A 20,681-nucleotide genomic window follows, 5' to 3' on the forward strand; every position below is an offset into this window, starting at 1 on the left:
CACCATTCTGTATGACGATTGCACCCCCTCATTTGATTGCGAATCCACGATGCTGGAGGCTAGTGCCTGAGGCACTGCTGGATGCTGTCTTTAAAACAGAGCTTGGTGAGCAGATTTCAGATTTTTTTTACGTGTAACAAAGGCTCGGTCACAAATGTGGCACAATCTGGAAGGCATTTAAGGTCACGATACATGGCACCTGTATGTCGAAAAGTTTGGTAGTTCTACGGGTATCCGTCGGAATTTGCAACGTCTTGAAGGTGAAGCAACTCGAGAGAGGTCTTTGGAGCGAGACATCAGATGCAGAGCGGGCAGTAGCGGTGGGTGACATTTGAAAGTGGTGGGGCGCAAAGTGATTTGCATACAGCACCGTAGCGAGCGAGCGCAGCGAGCGAGCTTGAACCCCAAAAGGGGGGTTTGGGGGGATAATCCCCCCCAAGAAAATTTTGCATTTTCAAGCAAATTTGAGAAAGCAGAAAGGTTAATAAAGCAATTGTGAAAGTGCAGTTATTACATTAATAGATGGCATAACATAGGTAGCTGCTTATTCAGTATAACCACAGAGCTTCATACATTCCGTCCTATTATGCTCAGTTGCTGAATTCAAACTATAAGACTTTAAATAAATACCAGCTTGAAATACCATGTTTTAACAGTGTGGCTCATGCTCGCACCATGCACAGCTTGAGGCAATTAAATAAAGGCACTAGTGTAGCATGCCCAGGCCAGTACGAACATTTTGATGAACTGGGGCAAAAACTCAGGGGCAGAGCCATGAACTAGAGACTCTGGTTACACTTCTAGCTTTCTTGCATGACCAAACTGTGACACTCTGGGCAATTACTTTTCTACACTGTGGCTTGTTATCCATGATAATCAATTTTGAGAGAATCTTAAAATGATTCAATTCAGGATGCACACTGTACAAACAATCAAACATCTCTGTTGTATATGGTAGGCCATAGTATTGCTCTATATATAACAACAAAGGCTTACATATGAGAAACAAGACAACTGACTTGCCTCGAGTCATTAATACAATTGTCAGAGAAGACGTGTAGTGGCTCAATCACCTTAGTAAAAGCAGACCACTCAGTGCAACAATACAGTCTAAAGAGAACCAATCCAAAAAATACTTTAAAAAATAAATAATGCAAATGTTCATAGCTCTGCCATAAATAAAATGATAGTCAGCAACACTTGCTGCAGGACTGGAGATCCAGGTTGTGCTAACAGCTGTTTATGCAGAGCAGATTTTCCAGACAGGATGCAACACAGGGGCAGCCCAGAATTATGAGACCATAACCGTCTTACAGTATTGGGGTTATTTGCCAGGTAGGAGATGCTTGGGTGTTGAGATTATGACTCGGGGTCTCAAGGCCTACGTGTGCCCACTGCCCATCCTAGTCAGTTGCAAACTTGGCTTGGTAGCGTGGGCATGGCCTGTTTCTTAGAACAGGCTGTGAGAACACTAACTGCTGGTATCGTAAGTCATAATGCCACTTGATGGACTTGTAAAATGCATAGCAAAATGAGATCCTGGCATTCTGTCTTGTTTTCTTGTATGAAATCACAGCTATAATACACCACAGTGGATGAGAGAGCAGGGGTAGTCTTACAAATGCAAGCATCTCACAGCCAATGGGCTAACACAAACACTCTTTGAAAAACCACCAGTCTAAGAAAGATTTTATTTACCAGAACAAAGAGAGCAGCAGTTGAACCTGTGTTAAGAAACACTGAGAAAGGGGGAAACAATGCATTGCCAGTCTTCTTCTTAAGGACAATTTGATGGGAGTTAGGGGGAGGGCCTTCAACAGCCCTGTGATATGCCTTGTACAAGTGCAACAGGTTGAACATATAGAAATAAGACACCTGCCAAAGGAACGCAACTGATAGAGACTGACCACTATTTGCTCAATACCAGGTAAAAGTAAAACAACATCTCACATTAAGGATAAATGAAACTCTATCTGCAGTCAGATTAAGCAGGAAATTAAGCCCTACCTCTGCTCTGTGACATTCCGCAGAGTTCCACCCACCTCTAGTTTCATGTATAGCCCTAGGCCGGATGCTCAGATTACAGTCAAGCATAATCATTGGGGGACAGTGTACACAACCGCAGAACTGTGTTTTGGCATGGTTGACAGGGTGAATTGTTATCCAAAGTAACTTTATTCACAGGTGCCATAAATACTTTTGTCTGAAAGTCATGCACCCTACAAAAATCCCCTTGGAAGGCCAGAACGAGGCGCACATGGGAGAAACAGGATATGTACCTTGGGAACATTAAACCATCATAAATATTTCACATTAATATTAATATTATAATAATATTATTAATATTTAATATTTTAACATCTTTAAGGTGGTCTGTGTCACAACGTAGAAGCCACAATTGATGGGTATTCTACCAGAATATTGTGTATTAAATATTTTCCTCAAAAATACCATAGCTATAATATTTAGTACTACAGTATTGTGATGGTAAATACAGGTAAGTATAACTTTAACTTTACTATTGTTGACTCAAAATATATGCACCTTGATTTGATGTATATTAAACAGATGTAAATATACATGTTATGCAGATGCGGAGTTAAGTAAATCCACATTTTATGGTATTATGGTGGTCGATATTCTGCCTACGATATTTTTGCTCAAGGTATTCTGATGGGCAACCGATTGATGAGGATATGAGGGTTCCACAAGTGATAGACTTTGTGTGTCTTCATAGGAGTGACAAAGCCTTTACCCCTAGACTAGAGGCACAGATAATCAAGCAGTGAATGCCATTGGTAATCGAACAGAGAGACCCACACGCCAACTTCTTGAGGCACATTTAAGCCACCAAAAAATGGAGTCTACTGAAAATGTATCTATCCCTAACCCCTGGAAGCAACATTGGGCCTCCAGTAGATGCTGTATGAATCCACCCACAAGAGCAAGAAGAAGCCCTGGCTTATCCTACAAGTGAAGGCTTGCCAAACAGTAAGCACTGTATGAGGGCTGATGAGAAGCAGTGTATGCCTAACACCTGGAAGCATTGCATGCCACCAGTAATTACACCATATATAAATACTGAAATATATATTTCATATTTGTATGAAAAACTGCCCACTCCCATGGGACCGAGAGGTATCATAAATCATCATGTTATTGAGGTTCATTAGGAAAGGATGATTTATTGTATGGCGTTGGGTCAGGGTATGACGTGTGTGAGATGCTGTGCAAACATTTAGGAACAATTCTGCAATTTACTTTTTCACAAGAATAAGGTGAGTTACTTGTGTGGAGAGGATGTGTTAGAATGAAGACAATTAACACATCGACGTCTGATGTTATTATGGGCGACTCTCTGCCTTTAAAACAGATCTGATCCTATGTGGTATGTAAAACACCTGCCACAATAAAGGCGGTGTACTCAGATACATGCATCATACTACGCAGTTCACTAAGATTCATTCAGTTAATGTACTCTTCTAAGGTACATGATCGAGACGAAGCCGGTTACTGACTTGCAGTCAATTACTACCATCTAACTTGGTTCATTAAATACGAGCGCCTTATCTGAGCAGGCTTTAAACAAATACACACTGCTCGGGTGCAGTTCAACAAGATGCATTCATAAAAGTAGGTCACGTGGGTCCATGAAAAAGAAAAAGAAAACTAGGATGAACTGAACTGAGTTTACGTATTTGCATTTAGTAAATGAATCTCCATGATGCATGTAGAGCATGCAGCTCACTTGGCTGCATTGATTGAAACAGTTCCCCAAGATGCACGTAATAAATGTAGACCGCTGGTGTGTTGAATGAACCCGGCTCAACGAGTTTCGATCAGTAGACCCAGTTTGCTCGAATACTCTCAATAAAGACAGCTAACTGGGTGGGGTGCATTTAAAGCATGCAGCTTGGGCTACATTCAATAAAGAATCAGCCGAACACGTTCAGTAGATGAAATTTACTGGCAATCAATTTACTAGAGTACATTTAACAAAGTAGGTTTACACATTTAAGTAAACACAGTTAATAAATGCAGTTCATATATGTGCTCTAAAAAATATGAAGCCTGCCTGTGTGCCATTGGAAAAAGCAGCCTCACTATGGTGCACGGAATACATTCAGTTTGTCATGGTACATCCTTTAAAGGGAAGGCACAGGGAAGGAGCATTTAATAGACGCATTTGTAATCTGTGAACAATTAATGCAGTTACTCTGCAGCATTCAACAAATGTATTTCACTATGATGCAGTCAATAAATAAATGTGGATATTGAAGCAAGCTGTAAGGCTCTGCGAGTTGATCCCTCAATGTTTACCAATCTGAGGGTCTGGCAGTCATGAATTCAAATAAAATCCTGTCAAGGCAGGGTCAGCCTTTCATCTTTCCGAGGTCAGTAAATAGAGCCTCACAAATTAGGCAATAGTCACACATGTTATTTACTGTGCTCAGGAAAGGCAGATGTGCTGAAATTAAGCACTATATTAAAAAAAATAAGCATTGGCATAGCCGATAGAGCGTGCCTATACAATAACAATTGGCTTTGTCAGGGGCTTTTAGTCATGTTGCAAAGCAGCACGGCAGCTGTGCAGCATGACTAAAAGACTCTGCATGACTAAAAGATAGAAAAAAGCGCTATGACACGACCAGGACGGGCTGAGTCATAGTATGACTCATAGTATGACTCAGCCCGTCCTGGTCGTGTCATAGCGCTTTTTTCTATCTTTTAGTCATGCAGAGTCGTCATAGACAATTTTTCTGGCGAGAGAGGTTGTGCTAGCAACACAACACGATAGGGGGTAGGGTTTTGGTGGGATGGGGCAAGCAACCCAATGTGGGAGGCAACAAGCAACACAATGTGGGTGGGGCTGGATAGGATTCTGTTATTTATGCTCCGTGAGATAGATTTCTAAGCATTTATGGGAGTGCATATCAGGAGAAAGGCCGTTTGTGTAAACAATAGGAGAGGACCACGCGCATTTTCCGAAGTGCAGTGCGACGTGCACAACACATCTACTTCATTTGAGGATTTTACATTAGAAACAGTTACGTTACAGAAGGACACATTCATGTTGGTGGGCACAGGTGGGATTAAGCAATTTACCCGGAGTCACAGGATTGTTGAGCCAACGCCGAGGCTCGAACCTGGTTCCCCAGTACCAAAGTGGGCAGCTCTGGCGTTTACGCCACACTCTCTCCCCTTCTCGTTGCTTTCCTAGATTTCTGTCTCCTGGCCTGCGTCCCGGCGAGCACTGGTGCTCACGATCACACCTATTTCTGTTGGCAACCAGGACACTCCTGCAAGCCTCCTGCCGCAGGCGTGTTTCCAGAGATGGTGCACAAGGTCACCCCGGCACCCCTCGGGACCAGACAAGCTGCCAGAATGTTTCTGCCATGGAGAAAAAAGTTCTATAACATGCACAAATTAGTGTTCATTATAGTAACGTCGTGCTGCTGTTTTAATTTTTGTAAGCAGCTCGTCGAAGGGCCTTACTGTTAGGGAAGACATTTATTTCGCTGAAATATTGACGTGTAAACAGCCACAAAGAATGCATTTTATGTGACCTTTATACAATATAAGAAATCATTCTTATGTGCTAAATTTCGTCTTGGCTTCTGAAACTGAAATCATGGTGCGGCACATCCAATTAATGATGCAAACACCTCCTGCAAAGAAAGTCCTTGCGTTCGACTACCTACCTAAAACATAAACTCACATCTTCGGTGAAAGATATTTTTCTGAACTAGGCACAGACTTGCGGTTAACGCATCCCCGGCCCCGCAGTCTTTCTTTCAGAGGGGCTCGGCTTTGATGTGAAGATGTGAAAGCGAGCGGGTTCCTAATAGCTCCCCTTCTGCATGGGCCCCACAGACTCCAACGTGAGACAAAGACATTCAATTGTGAATATGGTCAAGGCCTCTGTGTTGTCAGGCCAACAAAAAGCTGACGTGTGGCTCGCCATGTTAATTCATTCAGACACATCTAATCGCGTTGTTTGCATCATTTTCAACTGTGTTCTTTAAAGCAGCACTTCAGTTGGGAAAAGAAACGGCGCAAGCCTTTCAACCGATAGCGATGATTGGTTTAAAAAATGGGCATCTTCAAATTTGCATAGCTGCCCCCTGCACAATAATCATGAGGGTATGGTTACATAAAGAAGGGAAAACTTACCTGACCGCCGATCAGCGCAGCCTGCATCTTCAAGGTTCTGCGACCTTGCGCCTGCCCGAGGCCACGCAGTGGCCATTAGGAGGGCGGGCTCCTAGTCATGGAGGGCTGTCCCGCCCCCACATGACATAGCAGTTCCTCACCCATGGCAGTCTCCCCTGGTTGGTGGAGACTGTGTAGGTGATGCACGTCCGGGGCGGCTGGGAGGAGCCGGCGAGAGTATTTCTGACCTCTTCCCCGCTGGGGAGGCCTCTTTGCCGCTCCGGACGTTGTAGTTCCTTGTTGGGACACTCTTTTGTCCTCGTCTTTCTGCTTGGGTCGCGTCGAGGAGTTGCCGGGATTTTAAGACGTCGGGTCTGTCTCGTACACGTGGTGAGTGGCGGGGCATCTCGGCCTCCTTCCGTCGTCCCCCGTCTTGGTGGGGGGGCGGGCCGGGCCGGTGTTGGACGGTCTTTGGTTAAATTTGGGCCTTTCTTGTGCTTTATTGGCATTTGGGTGCCCGTCCGGTTCCTCGCAGGTTCTTGGGCAATAGAGAGGGTTTTCCAGAAGGAACGGAGCGGTTTGGTAGGTGCATTGTGCCCTTGGCGGTGGCGGGGAGAAGTGTAGCTCACGGGTTAGAGCGGCTGACTCGGAAACAGTGAATGGGCCTGGGACCAAGGTTCGAGTCTCGGCGCGGCAGGGATGATACTCGCCTCGGCGATTGATCCGCAAGACTGGCTGATTAATTGTTTAAATGGCATATAAGACGAACATTTTAGGTGTTCGCTAGTTGGAATTTATATCAATAGCATTTATGGGTGAATGTTTTAGAGGCACTAGGCAGTTATATGCATTGCATGGATGTTTACTGCGGATCAGTGAGCGTTGTTTTCTTTCAGTATTGCCCGCCTTGCACACAGCTCACAGAAAAGTGACCTCCGGGTGTATCCCCACGTGTCTAATCCTTACGTGCATGATTTTATAGGGGGATCTTGGAGAACCTGGGAGGCCTGCCGGGTGCGGAACTTTGTGGTTTCCAGCCTGCATCTGGTCGGGCTTGGAAAGCTATCCCTTGGTGTTTCTTCTATTGTTGGCGTGAGGAGGTGGCTGCACTTGTAAGCTGGCGTCTTTAGTGCAGGGAAACAGGGTTCTAGCCATCCTGGAAGACTGCAATAATTTTCGTCTTTGAGGGATTTCTTTTCATTCTTTGATAGGTATCATGTACTGTTCACGCGTTTAGTATTTTGCATCACTGGTACAGCTGCCTTCATCACATGGCCTGGGCGATGCTTCGGTTTTCCCCTCTTGCAAGCTTGACTTATAGGACATGTTTTCAATTTTAGCTATATGACCGGTGTCACCGTTACATTAACATCTTGTATGTATGATCTCATGTGTATGGGCCGTAGTTTATTTCGGGTGGGTCCACACTTCGAGGGGGAGACGCCAGAGTTCGACTTCCCCCGAGCCTTATCTGCATTTTGTAGGCATTTCTGTAGATAACTCAGCGTGTTTATTTTCGCCTTATCTCAGTCTGGAAACCGAAAGTCACATTTCTTTATCGGGTCCAGGTAGTGGCATTTGGTGAGCTTCGGTTTGGCACGAACACTCACAGCTATTTTAATTGACTATGAGTTCTCTTCACGCATCGGTGTAGTAGCTGCCCGCTACATGTTTCAATTTGTTATTTGGGGGTCGCAGGGTGTCCTCCGCTGACGCGATGTTTAACGGACGGCTCCAATTCCTGGTGCCCGGGGATCTGGGTAGTTTATCCCCTCTCGTGCCCGCGCCCCCCGTCGGGGGGAGCTAGAGTAGGCGGGGTCGAGTATCGAGTAATGTTTATGCATGTCTGCTGTGCATCACTGTCGGGCTGGGGACAGGCTTTGCAAAAGGGGTTTTTCCGGGCAGTAATCAGTGAGCGCCCGTCGGCATTCACTGGCTTCTCACTTCCGTTCTCTGCATTTCTTTGTGTTGTGTTGTTACAAATGCGAGTCTAGTATCGTGGGGCCATGTTACTTCGAGGCCCATTCGTGTGACATATTTACTTACGCGTTGCATGGTAATTTCTGTGCGAGGGTAGGCCTATCCCATGCACAGTTTAGTTGATGGTGGTCGGTATTACAAGGGAGCATTGGGGCCATCGCACCTCGAGGCCCAATCGCGGAACGGATGTAATTTGCGCGCGGCACCTCTTAATTTGTGTTATTCCCTCCCGCTGCAGGTCCGGCCGGCACGCCGAGCACCCCCCCCCCCCCCCCCCCCCTCTTCCTCGCACTCCTCGGGCTGCGCGGTGGTCCACTGTTTCAGCCTTTGTTGCGAGGTATGTATCAACTATGCATCGGGGGTTGGCTCAAGATGGAGTCGAGTGTGTGCGAGGGATTTGGCGTAATGCACGAGGCCTTTCGTAGGCCGGGCTGGGGGTCTGGGTTGCATGCGACGGTACCCCTATTCCTGGCAGTATTTTGGCCCTCTGAATACCAGTGGCAGCTCAAACTGGTGTTATGACGATGGGGACGCTTCGGCCTGCTAGTCCGCAGCGAATCTATGTGTAGCTATGCATTTCTTCTGTGCCAAATTGTACGCGGTATGTTATCCAAAGTGGAACTGGGTATTGCGCCGCGTTGTCTTACCCGCGTCTCGCCCGGACCATAAAATACCGGATAATAAAGTCGATTCTGGCTACTTGGATAAGCTCAGTGGTTTCCGCTTTTGCAACGGACACTTTTGGAAACCCGGGCTGTGGCAGCAAACAAGCACCCCTGGGTCCCGCTGGGGAACTTACAGTGCGCATGCTTGAGAAAGTTTTCAACTTCCCCAAGCATGCGCACTGTACTTCCCCAGCGGGACGGTCTGCTGCAGCCTGAGTGTGGACTGTCACTCAAGCTGCAGCAGGCCACCCCCCCTGTGCAATTCCCGTCGGCGGCTGATCTGTTGCAATACTAGAAGATTGGCCGGCGGCCGCGATGCGGGTCCATGGTGGCTGGTGGGGCTACGCCCCTACGCCCCAATGGACGCACCGCTGCTGTTCTTATGTGCTAAATTTCGTCTTGGCTTCTGAAACTGAAATCATGGTGCGGCACATCCAATTAATGATGCAAACACCTCCTGCAAAGAAAGTCCTTGCGTTCGACTACCTACCTAAAACATAAACTCACATCTTCGGTGAAAGATATTTTTCTGAACTAGGCACAGACTTGCGGTTAACGCATCCCCGGCCCCGCAGTCTTTCTTTCAGAGGGGCTCGGCTTTGATGTGAAGATGTGAAAGCGAGCGGGTTCCTAATAGCTCCCCTTCTGCATGGGCCCCACAGACTCCAACGTGAGACAAAGACATTCAATTGTGAATATGGTCAAGGCCTCTGTGTTGTCAGGCCAACAAAAAGCTGACGTGTGGCTCGCCATGTTAATTCATTCAGACACATCTAATCGCGTTGTTTGCATCATTTTCAACTGTGTTCTTTAAAGCAGCACTTCAGTTGGGAAAAGAAACGGCGCAAGCCTTTCAACCGATAGCGATGATTGGTTTAAAAAATGGGCATCTTCAAATTTGCATAGCTGCCCCCTGCACAATAATCATGAGGGTATGGTTACATAAAGAAGGGAAAACTTACCTGACCGCCGATCAGCGCAGCCTGCATCTTCAAGGTTCTGCGACCTTGGCGCCTTCACTGGAGCGGAAATCCCGCCCTCCCTCCTCATCCAATCCTGGCGCTGGAGCTGCGCCAGGATTGGCTAAGGAGGCACATTTGCTGCTCGCCCTGTCGCCCTTTGGAAACCCGGGCTGTGGCAGCAAACAAGCACCCCTGGGTCCCGCTGGGGAACTTACAGTGCGCATGCTTGAGAAAGTTTTCAACTTCCCCAAGCATGCGCACTGTACTTCCCCAGCGGGACGGTCTGCTGCAGCCTGAGTGTGGACTGTCACTCAAGCTGCAGCAGGCCACCCCCCCTGTGCAATTCCCGTCGGCGGCTGATCTGTTGCAATACTAGAAGATTGGCCGGCGGCCGCGATGCGGGTCCATGGTGGCTGGTGGGGCTACGCCCCTACGCCCCAATGGACGCACCGCTGCTGAGAGCGGGCATTACTTCGGGAAAAACTCACGGACTATACCACCACAGCTGAACGGGAGGCCAAATTCCGGTGCAAATACTTTACGGCCCGACACTATGGGGAAGGGGAACGACCCGGCAGGGCTCTGGCGGCTGAAATTCGACAACCCCGTTTTTCTAATTACGTTCTGGATGTAGTGGATGGTGCTGGGGTGCACCACAGGGATAGTCTCGAGATCCTGCGCATGTTCACTGAATTCTATACTGACCTCTACAGTACTCGTAGAGCTGCTCCCACCAGAACTGTCTCCCAATCTCAAGGATGTTGTATTGGGCTGGCTAGGGGATAACCAGAGGGAGTTCTTAGCAGCTCCATTTGAGGATGATGAGCTCTGCTCAGCTATTATGCAGATGAAATCAGGGAAAGCAAGGGGGTCAGATGGGCTCCCCATAGATTTTGACAAAACATACCTCAACCAATTACTCCCCGTGCTGGAAGAGGTCTATCTGGAGGCCCAGGAGACTCTGATTCTTCCAGCAAAAATGAGGAAGGCACTCATTATCTCCTGAAACCTGGCAAACCTGCAGACCGCTGCAACTCCTATCGCCCCCCCTCTCCCTTATCAATGCTGACGCGAAAATACTTGCTAAACTAATGGCTAACTGCCTCAGTCTCCTGATGGAGAAATTGGTCTTGCCGGACCAACCCAGGTTCATACCCGGTAGGACGATTTCTCATAATCTCAGGACACTTTTTTCCATTCTGCAAAATGTCGATCCCCAACTGGCACTAGTGGCGGTCTTCTTCGATGCCACAAAGGATTTTGATTCGGTTGAGTGGGACTACCTATTTACCATCCATCAGTGCATGGGACTTCCCATTGGGTTTTTAGCTTGGATTCACCTCCTCTACACTTCCCAGAAGGCGAAAGTTCTGATTAACGGAAATGTCTCCCCCTCTTTTTTTCTCTCCCGGAGCACCCGGCAGGGATGCCCGTTATCCCCCCCCCTCTGGCTGCTAAGATCTAGCAATATCATCAAGAGAAAGCCCTCAGCTGCTTTCTTCGCCCGATTCTCATTTCTCTGTATGCAGATGATGTTACCCTATATGTCAAAGAACCCCAGCAGAACCTTAACCCGCTCCTTTGGGAATCCGTCAGGTTTGTTGGTCTTTCTGGAATCCACATAAACTGGAAAAAATCTCAAATCTTTCCACTTACTGCTTCGGTGACACCGTTTGACATTAACTACCCCAGAGAATGGTGCTCTACTGATGTCAAATATCTGGGAATACATGTTACTGCAGACGGCAAGGAATTGATGAGACTAAATTATGGGCCAACACTCGATCATGTCACTGGTTGAAAAACTAGGTGGAATGCACTTCCCCTCACTTGGCAGGCCGCATCTCCCTTATTAAAATGGTGGTCCTCCCCCAAAAATTTGTGCCTGTTTTTAAACAAGGAAAGGAACAGCTCCGATTTGTGTGGGGTGGCAAGCAACCCTGTATACAATGGGACACACTCGTGAGGACATACTCCCAGGGTGGCTTTGATGTTCCCAATTTTGAATTGTACTACCTGTGTGCCCAGGCACATTATGCCTACTACTGGTTCCGCCCTCCCAGGTATACGCCCCATGTTGCGACTGACATCTGGCTTGCAGACCCTATCCCTCTGAACGGGGTTCTACTGGCCACACTCGTGCCCAGTGCACTCTGTCCGACCTCTGTCGACTCCACAATTAAGGCATGGAACCGTATTGCTCACTGCCTACACACTCCAATACTATATTCCCTGTTGTTGCCTCTCACCTACCATCCGAAGATGTCCCTTTGCAAGAAGGCACTTTTGAAAGAGTTAAACTTCAGCGCCATCTCCAGTGTTAGGGCGACCTGTACATAGATGGCAATTTTGCATGCTCCAACAATTATGTTTGGAATCCCCACCCTCCGCCATGGAGACCTTCCTTTATGTCCGACTGTGCCAAAGGATTAAAGACTGTACTCCCGCATACCCTCAGGAACCCCCAGTGGTCCCCCACTTGCACCACACATTACGTGCGACCACCGCCTCTCACCTAGTCTCTACACTCTATCATAACCTCTACACTGACACTGAATATCCCCTGTGTGCTGAGGGATAAATGGTCGGCTGAGCTTGGGCAAGACATCATGGATCAACAGTGGGTGTTCTGCTGCAAGCAGACAGAACAGGTCTCTTCTAGTAGTCGGTTACGCATCACCCATTATAAATGATTACATTGCATCTATTACACCCTGGTTAAGCTATACAAATTTGGGTTGCGAGACACAAGCCGTGTGACAGATGTAGGGCAGAAGGTGCTGATTTCTTCCACCTTGCTTGGGAATGTTGCTCGGTCCACTCCTACTGGCACCAGGTGTTTGCAGCACTGGACCTGATGACCTCCATCCGTCAATCCTGCTGTCTCCTCTCCTGGCGTTACTTGGATATACAGAGCCGATACCAGTAACACACCGAAAATATGTCTCATTTAGCCTACTACTGGATCGACGGCACGTAACCTGCAGGTGGGGTTGGGACAGGGCAACCAAATTCAAGGAATGGATTGGGGACATGATACTCTGACAAGATCAAACAAGCACATATGCTGAACTCCTTCCGGCCTCCTCACGCCCCCGGGATATTTGGGGCCCACTCCAATCGTATCTCCTGGAACATCCTGCAGACAGTAGTCGCGATCCAGGATCCCCATTCTCATTAATGTGACTTATGGCTTTCATATTACCTGTTACTGTATGTTTCCATCTTTCATTTTTTGTCGCCTACTGGGATAGAGAATCCGATGATTTTGGCACAAGTGTCTAACGGCCCCTCCTAAAGTATGCGCATGCACTCAAAGTAACCCAGGATAGGAGTCTTTGAGAAGAGGTATTGGTAGAGATACGGATGTCAGCCTGAAGCAATTTGTTCTTAATCTTTAGAATGGACAGACATTGGCAATGTACCAGCACGTGCCATGAGACTTTGCAAATGTGCACACTGATATTTCTGGGCCGAGTTTCTTCTTGCTGTTACACTTACTTAAGAAGTGGAGCTGAATTTTTCCATCGGTCGCTTCAAATTTCATGAGCAGACAGTCCTTGCAAGTCTGGATGAAGGTAACATTATCACCTGTTTTTGAAAAGAGAACAGTGATCTCATGAGATCAGATAGTTTATTCAAGGAACACACAACGAACAATGACTACAGAAGCACAGTCAGGTGACCTATCTCTAATAAAGATTTCACAATGTTGTACATTGATTCTTCATGTAATATGGTTGTCTTTTGTCTTAGTCCTTTCTTTGTGTTTTCTTGTTCTCTGTCTACCACAATGCCTATGTATGTTCTGACTTCTACCTGGAGAATTCCACTAGTGTCAGTTGGTGGTCTGGTCGGCTGGCGAGGTTTGTGTACTCGGCTGTGTCTTACAATAAATCTACATGTAATCAACTAGAAGTATCCTGTCATCTATGACCATCTTATTTACAACATTTTGGCGACGTTTTCCTGCTGACCAGACCAGAGAAGAAACCATCTAACACAGCCTGAGTTACACCTCGCGAAAAGAACCCACAGCTCTACACCTATGTGCTGCCAGCCTTGAGATCAGAGGAAACAAGAAAGAAGAAACCGCATGAATAAGAGATAAGTCAAATGAATTTTGCGCAACTAAGAAAATCTAATCTTTTACAAGCCTGAGTTTATTACTGTTCCCTGGCAGCGCTGACCAACAAGAACTTAAGATTCTGTGGCAATAAGTAAGGTGTAGAGAAAACTCAAGAAACTGTCCTCAAGTATTTGTAGCGCCTTGTTATTTTTGTAGCGCTTTCTAAGTTACTGCAAAACTCAAGCTAAACTGTTCCCCAACCAGCTGCAGCTAATACCAAGGTTTTAAGGGAATTGCCTATGATGGGGTAAAGCATCACAACAATGAGTAAACCAGTAACGGCTAGAAATAAATGCTCTGCTTCCTGTAATGCTTCTAATGAAGAGTTTGACAAGAGAAACAGCATAGATTTTAACTAAGTATTTTTAATGTTCAAGGCACAGCTGCTGAAAAAACGAGTGAATCGGCTGGACACATGATCATTAATCAGTAAATGAAATGAATCATTTTGAGTCACAAACGACAGAAACAAGTTCAAGTTCATCTACTGTGAGTCTTTACTGCTTGTTAATACCGTTATTTTCCCTCCGTGTGTGATCTGCACTTCTCCATGGCTCATTTGAATTGATGACGTGGTGGTATCTTCGTGTTCCTCAGCGTAGCAACTACATGCTCCATAGTGACGTACCCAGTGTCATCTCAGAGTTCCTTGTTTCCATGCTGCATATATCATCACGCATTCTGTGCAGCGTGCAACGTTAGCGTGCAACGTCACTCTACTACGTCAAGCAGCCATTTTCAGCTTCACGCATGGTGTTCTCATGGTGACAGGGTTTGGGAACACAACGCAACGTTTTTCAAGTACTGCGTGTAGTGCTGTTTCAACTCGTGACAATTGATAAGTATCTCGGTGTCAACGCAACACCAACAGAAAGAACAGTTATACGCAGACTGACATTTCAACTTGGTGAGTATAATGGAAGGTGTGCTTTTGATCTCCGTGTTCATATCCAGCATTGTTACTTTCATGCGGTCTGCAGAGGAAGAAACATGTCTTTGAAAGCATGACGTGACTGTTATTTAAAGTGTACCTTTCATACAGCGTAGATCTTCACGAGCGATAAATGCTATATTCAGTGCATATATTCTGGACAAGACTGCCATCTAGTGGATATTTTCTGTATTTATTTCTATTCTGGCAGAAAACAAGAAACGTGTCAGTGAGCTAGCATAAAGAATAGACTGTGTTTCGTGAAGCAAATGTTATTTTGATCAAACATCAATGTGCAGGAAATTACCAGTGTACACATAATGCCAGTTCCAGCCTTTAATTAAAAGGTACAGAGCGTCCAGGAACAAGTAAGAGAAGCACAATTCAATTAAGGAGCAGAGGACATAGAACAGAAAAGTAGTCTCACAATTTAAAGCTGGTCTAAGTGCCTGAACCATGACTAACAAGCAGAAAGGAGTTTTTGTTTTCAGGGTGAATTTGGGGGACAAACCCCTTGGACTCTATCTAGAAGGGTTACCGGTCCATGATCACAAGGGGAAGCAGAAATGGACAAAGGGCGAAATCATTGTGCTAGTGGAGACAAGGTTGTCCCGGATCAAGGAGCGGAATGTCTCAGCACAAAAGATTGGGCGCATGGACAGAAAGTCCACAACAGGGACAAAGGTCCCAAGGGAGACTCTAGACAGTATGTCCACAGTGGGAAAAAGGTCCCAGGTGAGAGTCTGGACAGAAGGTCCGCAGTGGGGACAAAGGTCCCAGAGGAGACTCTTGACAGTATGTCCACAATGGGGACATAGGTCCCAGGTGAGAGTCTGGACAGAAGGTCCGCAGTGGGGACAAAGGTCCCAGAGGAGACTCTTGACAGTATGTCCACAATGGGGACATAGGTCCCAGGTGAGAGTCTGGACAGAGGGTCCGCAGTGGGGACAAAGGTCCCAGAGGAGACTCTTGACAGTATGTCCACAATGGGGACATAGGTCCCAGGTGAGAGTCTGGACAGAAGGTCCGCAGTGGGGACAAAGGTCCCAGAGGAGACTCTTGACAGTATGTCCACAATGGGGGACAAAGGTCCCAGGTAAGAGTCTGGACAGAAGGTCTGCAGTGGGGACAAAGGTTCCTGGTCAGGAAAAATGTATCTTTTTACATCGCTTGTTATACTGCACTCAGTAATCTTATCTATGAATGTGGTATCTTTAAAGCACGAAGGCGTATGTTGAACTGTCCATCTTCAACTCGGAGCGTTAAGTGTTGCTGGACTGAAACAGTTTTTGAGAGAGTGGACTTTCTCTTCCTGTTTTGCCGGTCAAAGACAGTTTGGAGGGAGTGCACTATCTTTATCCGGCCTAGTTGTTTTAAGTGTTGTGTCTCACCTCACACTTCACTTTTACACTCTTTGACCCAATATGCTCTTTTGCCTAGTGAGTCTCTGGACTGTAGGTTCACAACATTGATGAAGAATCCAAGTTAGTTACAGGGAAAGGTCGATGTGTGCCTCGGGACTGGAAAGAGACATGGATTTCAGTGTCTTGCTGGGAGAGGACAAAGTTTACCGTCAAGTGGCCGGGACTGAAATTGTACTGATGGTGACTTAAAAACTTAGTAAAATCTGAACTGTGAGTCCTGAAGCATGTCACTGAAGCAAGGTGAGGATTCTTTGTCGGAACGAATCCAAGAGATAAATTTGAGACTGAAGGGTTTCAAGATCTTCCAGGTCTAAGGATTTGTGACAGCGAGTTGTTACAGAGAGGTTCTGAGAGGAACCAGGACTACGAGCTGTTGTGTCTTGTTGCTAGGCAGCTCATTAGCTTGTATTTTGGGGGTCAATGTGGAAAGTGTGTGGCTGTTCTTTCCCATGGCGGTGTCTTTTACCCAATGGTGTACCCTTCTTTGGGGAGGGGGTGGGGCCAGTCGGTACCCATGGTATACTCTATGTAGGGCGTGTTGGAGTATAAATCCCAAGGCGTGAGCCTTGTGCAACGTTTGTTGTCACCCTGTTTTGTTGTGTTGTTGGTGGTTAGGTCACCGAGTTTGTTAGTAAATGTTGCATGATTGTGATATGAGAATGCTTGAACTAGATCAACACCAGGTATGTGATGACGGTTTCATGGGTCTGTTCTCCTTTCGTATTCTCTATTATGAGGTTGCACTGACATCTGGTGCCTCATTCTAGTCTGCAGGGCCATTTCCCCCGATGTACTCTATCTAGGAGAGCTTATGTGTTTTTTCCTGGTGTGTTTAACCTTTTGAGCATTTTGGGGGTCAGTGTGGAAAGTGTTTTGAGAGCTGTTGTGGCTCTACTTTCCTATGGCGGTGTCTTTTACCCAATGGTGTACCCTTCTTTGGGGAGGGTGTGGGGCCAGTTGGTACCCATGGTATACCCTATGTAGGGCATGTTGGTGTATAAGTTCCAGGGTGTGAACCCTGTGCAACCTGTTGTGTGTTATTGGGGTTGGTGAGGAAAGTGTATTGAGAGTTGTTGTACTTTCCTATGGCGCTGTTTTTACCCATTGGTGTACCCTTCTTTGGGGAGGGGGTGGGGCCTGTTGGTACCCATGGTATACACTTTGTAGGGCATGTTGTAGGTTTGGTTTCAGGGTTTGAACTCTGTGTTGTACCCTTCTTTGGAGAAATAGTGTTGGAAGTTAGTCAATCTCCAAGTTAACCATCCTGTACTGTCGTGTGGTGTAGCCTACTTTGGAGGGTGTAGAGTTGGTGAGCAATCAATACCCATATTAGTTCTCAGGTTGACTGGTTTAGTTTTTCTGAAATGGGTAGTAGTGTTAGTGCTGCTCTTATTAGTCATTGCCCATGTCAGTTCCCAGGTTGTCTATCCTGAGGTGTACCCTGTTTAAGGAAAGTTGTGTTATTACTTTCTTGGGGTATGTTGTGTTTCTCCCAAGGGTCTATGTTTATACCTACCTTTGTTAATAGGGTTTCTACCCGGTTTCTCTGAGGGAGGGGGATGGAGTGTAATGATATTTCGGATACTTGATTGGTGTTGTGTATCTTGTTATTGTACACCATGGGGTAGGTGTTGTTTGGTCGTTTGAGTGTTTTGTTTCACCTCACTCTTCACTCTTCATCCTGTGTCTCTGATTACTCTTTTGTCTTTGTGGTTGTCGTTGCAGTCTCTTGTTTTGTAATCTTTGTTTTCCTTTATTTCTTTTCTTTTCTATAAAGGAGGGAGATGTGTTGTACATTGATTCTTCATGTAATATGGTTGTCTTTTGTCTTAGTCCTTTCTTTGTGTTTTCTTGTTCTCTGTCTACCACAATGCCTATGTATGTTCTGACTTCTACCTGGAGAATTCCACTAGTGTCAGTTGGTGGTCTGGTCGGCTGGCGTTGTACATTGATTCTTCATGTAATATGGTTGTCTTTTGTCTTAGTCCTTTCTTTGTGTTTTCTTGTTCTCTGTCTACCACAATGCCTATGTATGTTCTGACTTCTACCTGGAGAATTCCACTAGTGTCAGTTGGTGGTCTGGTCGGCTGGCGAGGTTTGTGTACTCGGCTGTGTCTTACAATAAATCTACATGTAATCAACTAGAAGTATCCTGTCATCTATGACCATCTTATTTACAACACACAACATTATTACTAGAAAATGCTCAGCATGATCTCAGTTAGTGAGATACCCATTAGGATCTGATGCAGCGGCGCTAGATTTGGCATCAGGGATTCCGGGACTAAGGATGGTGTAGTATAGTTGAGTTCAGCTTGATATCAGGGATTGTTGGACTTGTGGCACTCACCTACTCTCTGTGAGTGTTAGACACATGATGCTGCAACACTGAAAAAGCTTGAGTTGGTGTCCCTTGAAGCTGTAGTACAGGGGATCTCAGCTTGTTTTAAGTGAATGAGGTAGCAATGATACTGAAGTACTAGACAGCTAATCTTGGTGTCGGTGAGTATGGATCTAACAATCTCCTACAGTGAAGATTATAGCTCACATCTGGACTCAGGTTGCTGTACTACTGAGAGTGTACTTAGTTGTTAGTGCGTGTATGGCCCATGAAAACACAATTTTGCGAAATCTCATTTTATATCAGTCAGCGTGGGACCCACAAATTTGCATATCTGAGATATCTCTTAGAGCTCTTATCTTGGCATGTGTGAGTGAAGGACTAATCAAGCTGTGGTTCTGGAAGATGGCATCTGGGTTTCAGCAGGTGTGGGACTCAAGAAGCTGAGTTATGGAAAATTGTATTAAAATTTCGTCTTGATGAAAGTGAGCGAGCGTCGCATGAGGCTGCAGTCGCGAGATGACTTATTGAGACCTCTTGGCTTCAGTGAATGGGATCTCTTGAAGCTGAAGATTAGTGAAATTTCCTCCTGGTTTGGCGAGTGTGGGATACCCGAAGTTCACTCACCTTTGTGAAAAATCTTAGGTCCTGTAACCTCCACTTCTCTCAAACCCAAATGAAGCCTGCATGAAATCAAAAAGAAGAGTCAACTTGCTAGGCAACACCAACCAACCTGTCGTTACATTATAACATTACAGCACCTAACAGTGGTACTGGAAATAGTTGTTGTTGGTAGCCAATGTCAGCTGGAAGATGCTTACTGTTTATGTACTTCTTCTTTTGATGGTCTGTCTATGGAAAAACAAGTGAACGGACTTACCGGGACTTGCTTTGCACTAATCCTGGCCCTTAGGAAACTATACCTCTGCTTGACCTGCCAGCCAGATCCCTGATCTCTAGAAGTGTAATACTAAGTAGGCTGGATCACTGCAATGCTCTTTTATTATGAGCTCCCAGCTATTTATTAAAGAAGCTAGAACACATCCAGATAATTACAGCAAAGTTAACACTGAACAGACCTCGACACTCCTCTGCACAAATGCTCTGAAAGATCTCCACTGGCTGCCCATAAAACAGGATCTTTTTTAAACCTCTCTATATGACATAAGGCACTACGCAACAAAGGACCAAAAAACCCTTACAAGCCAAACTAATAAAATATACTCCTGGCAGACACAGGCAACTATGTCCAAGAACTCAGATTCAAAAAAGTCTGACAAGGAGGACATACTTTTAGCACTAATGCAGCTCAGATGTGGAACAAATTACCAGCTCCATTAAGGCCTTACTCTGAATTATTAAAATTCAGAAGGTCACTGAAAACGTGGCTGTTTCCTCATTGACAATCAGTTTTAGCTTCAGATCTCCATCAGTTGTTTTTCTTACATAGTGGTAATACCTTGTGCCAGGTAACCATTTTTGGTCACAGTGCGCTTTATAAGTACGACCTACTACTACAACTTCTACTTTGGAAAGTTTTAACAGTTGTATTCCAGAACCTAAATAACACTGACATATAGATTCCAATGAACTGGTGATTTAGTTTGTTTGTGGCTACAGTGATTTACCACAATCAAATAAAGTGTCCAAAAATAAATGCAAGCACTAGAAGATAACCAGCAACTTATCGATTAACTGATCGGGCAAAGCCTTAAACCAAATTATATCCTGGAGACTAGACCATATTTTGACACATCACCAGTTAGTTTCTCAGACTACCCACAGGACCCATCTGACCTTTTAGATAGCTAAGAGTGCCGTGCTGGTTTGGGTTAAAGAAGATAGAGCAATCCAGGGCGAGTGCATTTCCATTTACTGCGATGCAAAGTTTTGGCTTGAACTTACATGCCGCTACCTTCTTCAATTTTGAGCTTTTGTCCATCCCAAGTTAAATTCATCCAATGATCTTCTTTATCGTCTATTCTGGCTGAGTGCATTGAGGCCTTTCCCACCAGGTGCCATTTGCCAGTGATCTACAAAATAAAGATAACCTGAAAATGAAAGTCTGTTTTAAGCAGCGGAAGGTTCTCCCAATT

The 20,681-nt window shown here is 45.7% G+C and overlaps 1 protein-coding gene across 1 annotated transcript in view; it reads right to left on the minus strand.

The window, feature by feature from the left end:
• Positions 1 to 20,681, minus strand: part of LOC147717812 (uncharacterized) — a 363,057-nt gene that overhangs the window by 108,053 nt on the left and 234,323 nt on the right. Inside the window, exons 12-14 of the mRNA XM_086924599.1 lie at positions 20,491 to 20,618; positions 19,213 to 19,268; positions 13,262 to 13,351 (exon numbers count right to left, since the gene is read on the minus strand). Coding sequence (XP_086780725.1) covers positions 13,262 to 13,351; positions 19,213 to 19,268; positions 20,491 to 20,618 — 274 coding nt within the window. The remainder of the gene's footprint in view (positions 1 to 13,261; positions 13,352 to 19,212; positions 19,269 to 20,490; positions 20,619 to 20,681) is intronic.

This window comes from Lissotriton vulgaris, chromosome 5 (assembly GCF_964263255.1).
Source record: "Lissotriton vulgaris chromosome 5, aLisVul1.2, whole genome shotgun sequence".
NCBI lineage: Eukaryota > Metazoa > Chordata > Amphibia > Caudata > Salamandridae > Lissotriton > Lissotriton vulgaris.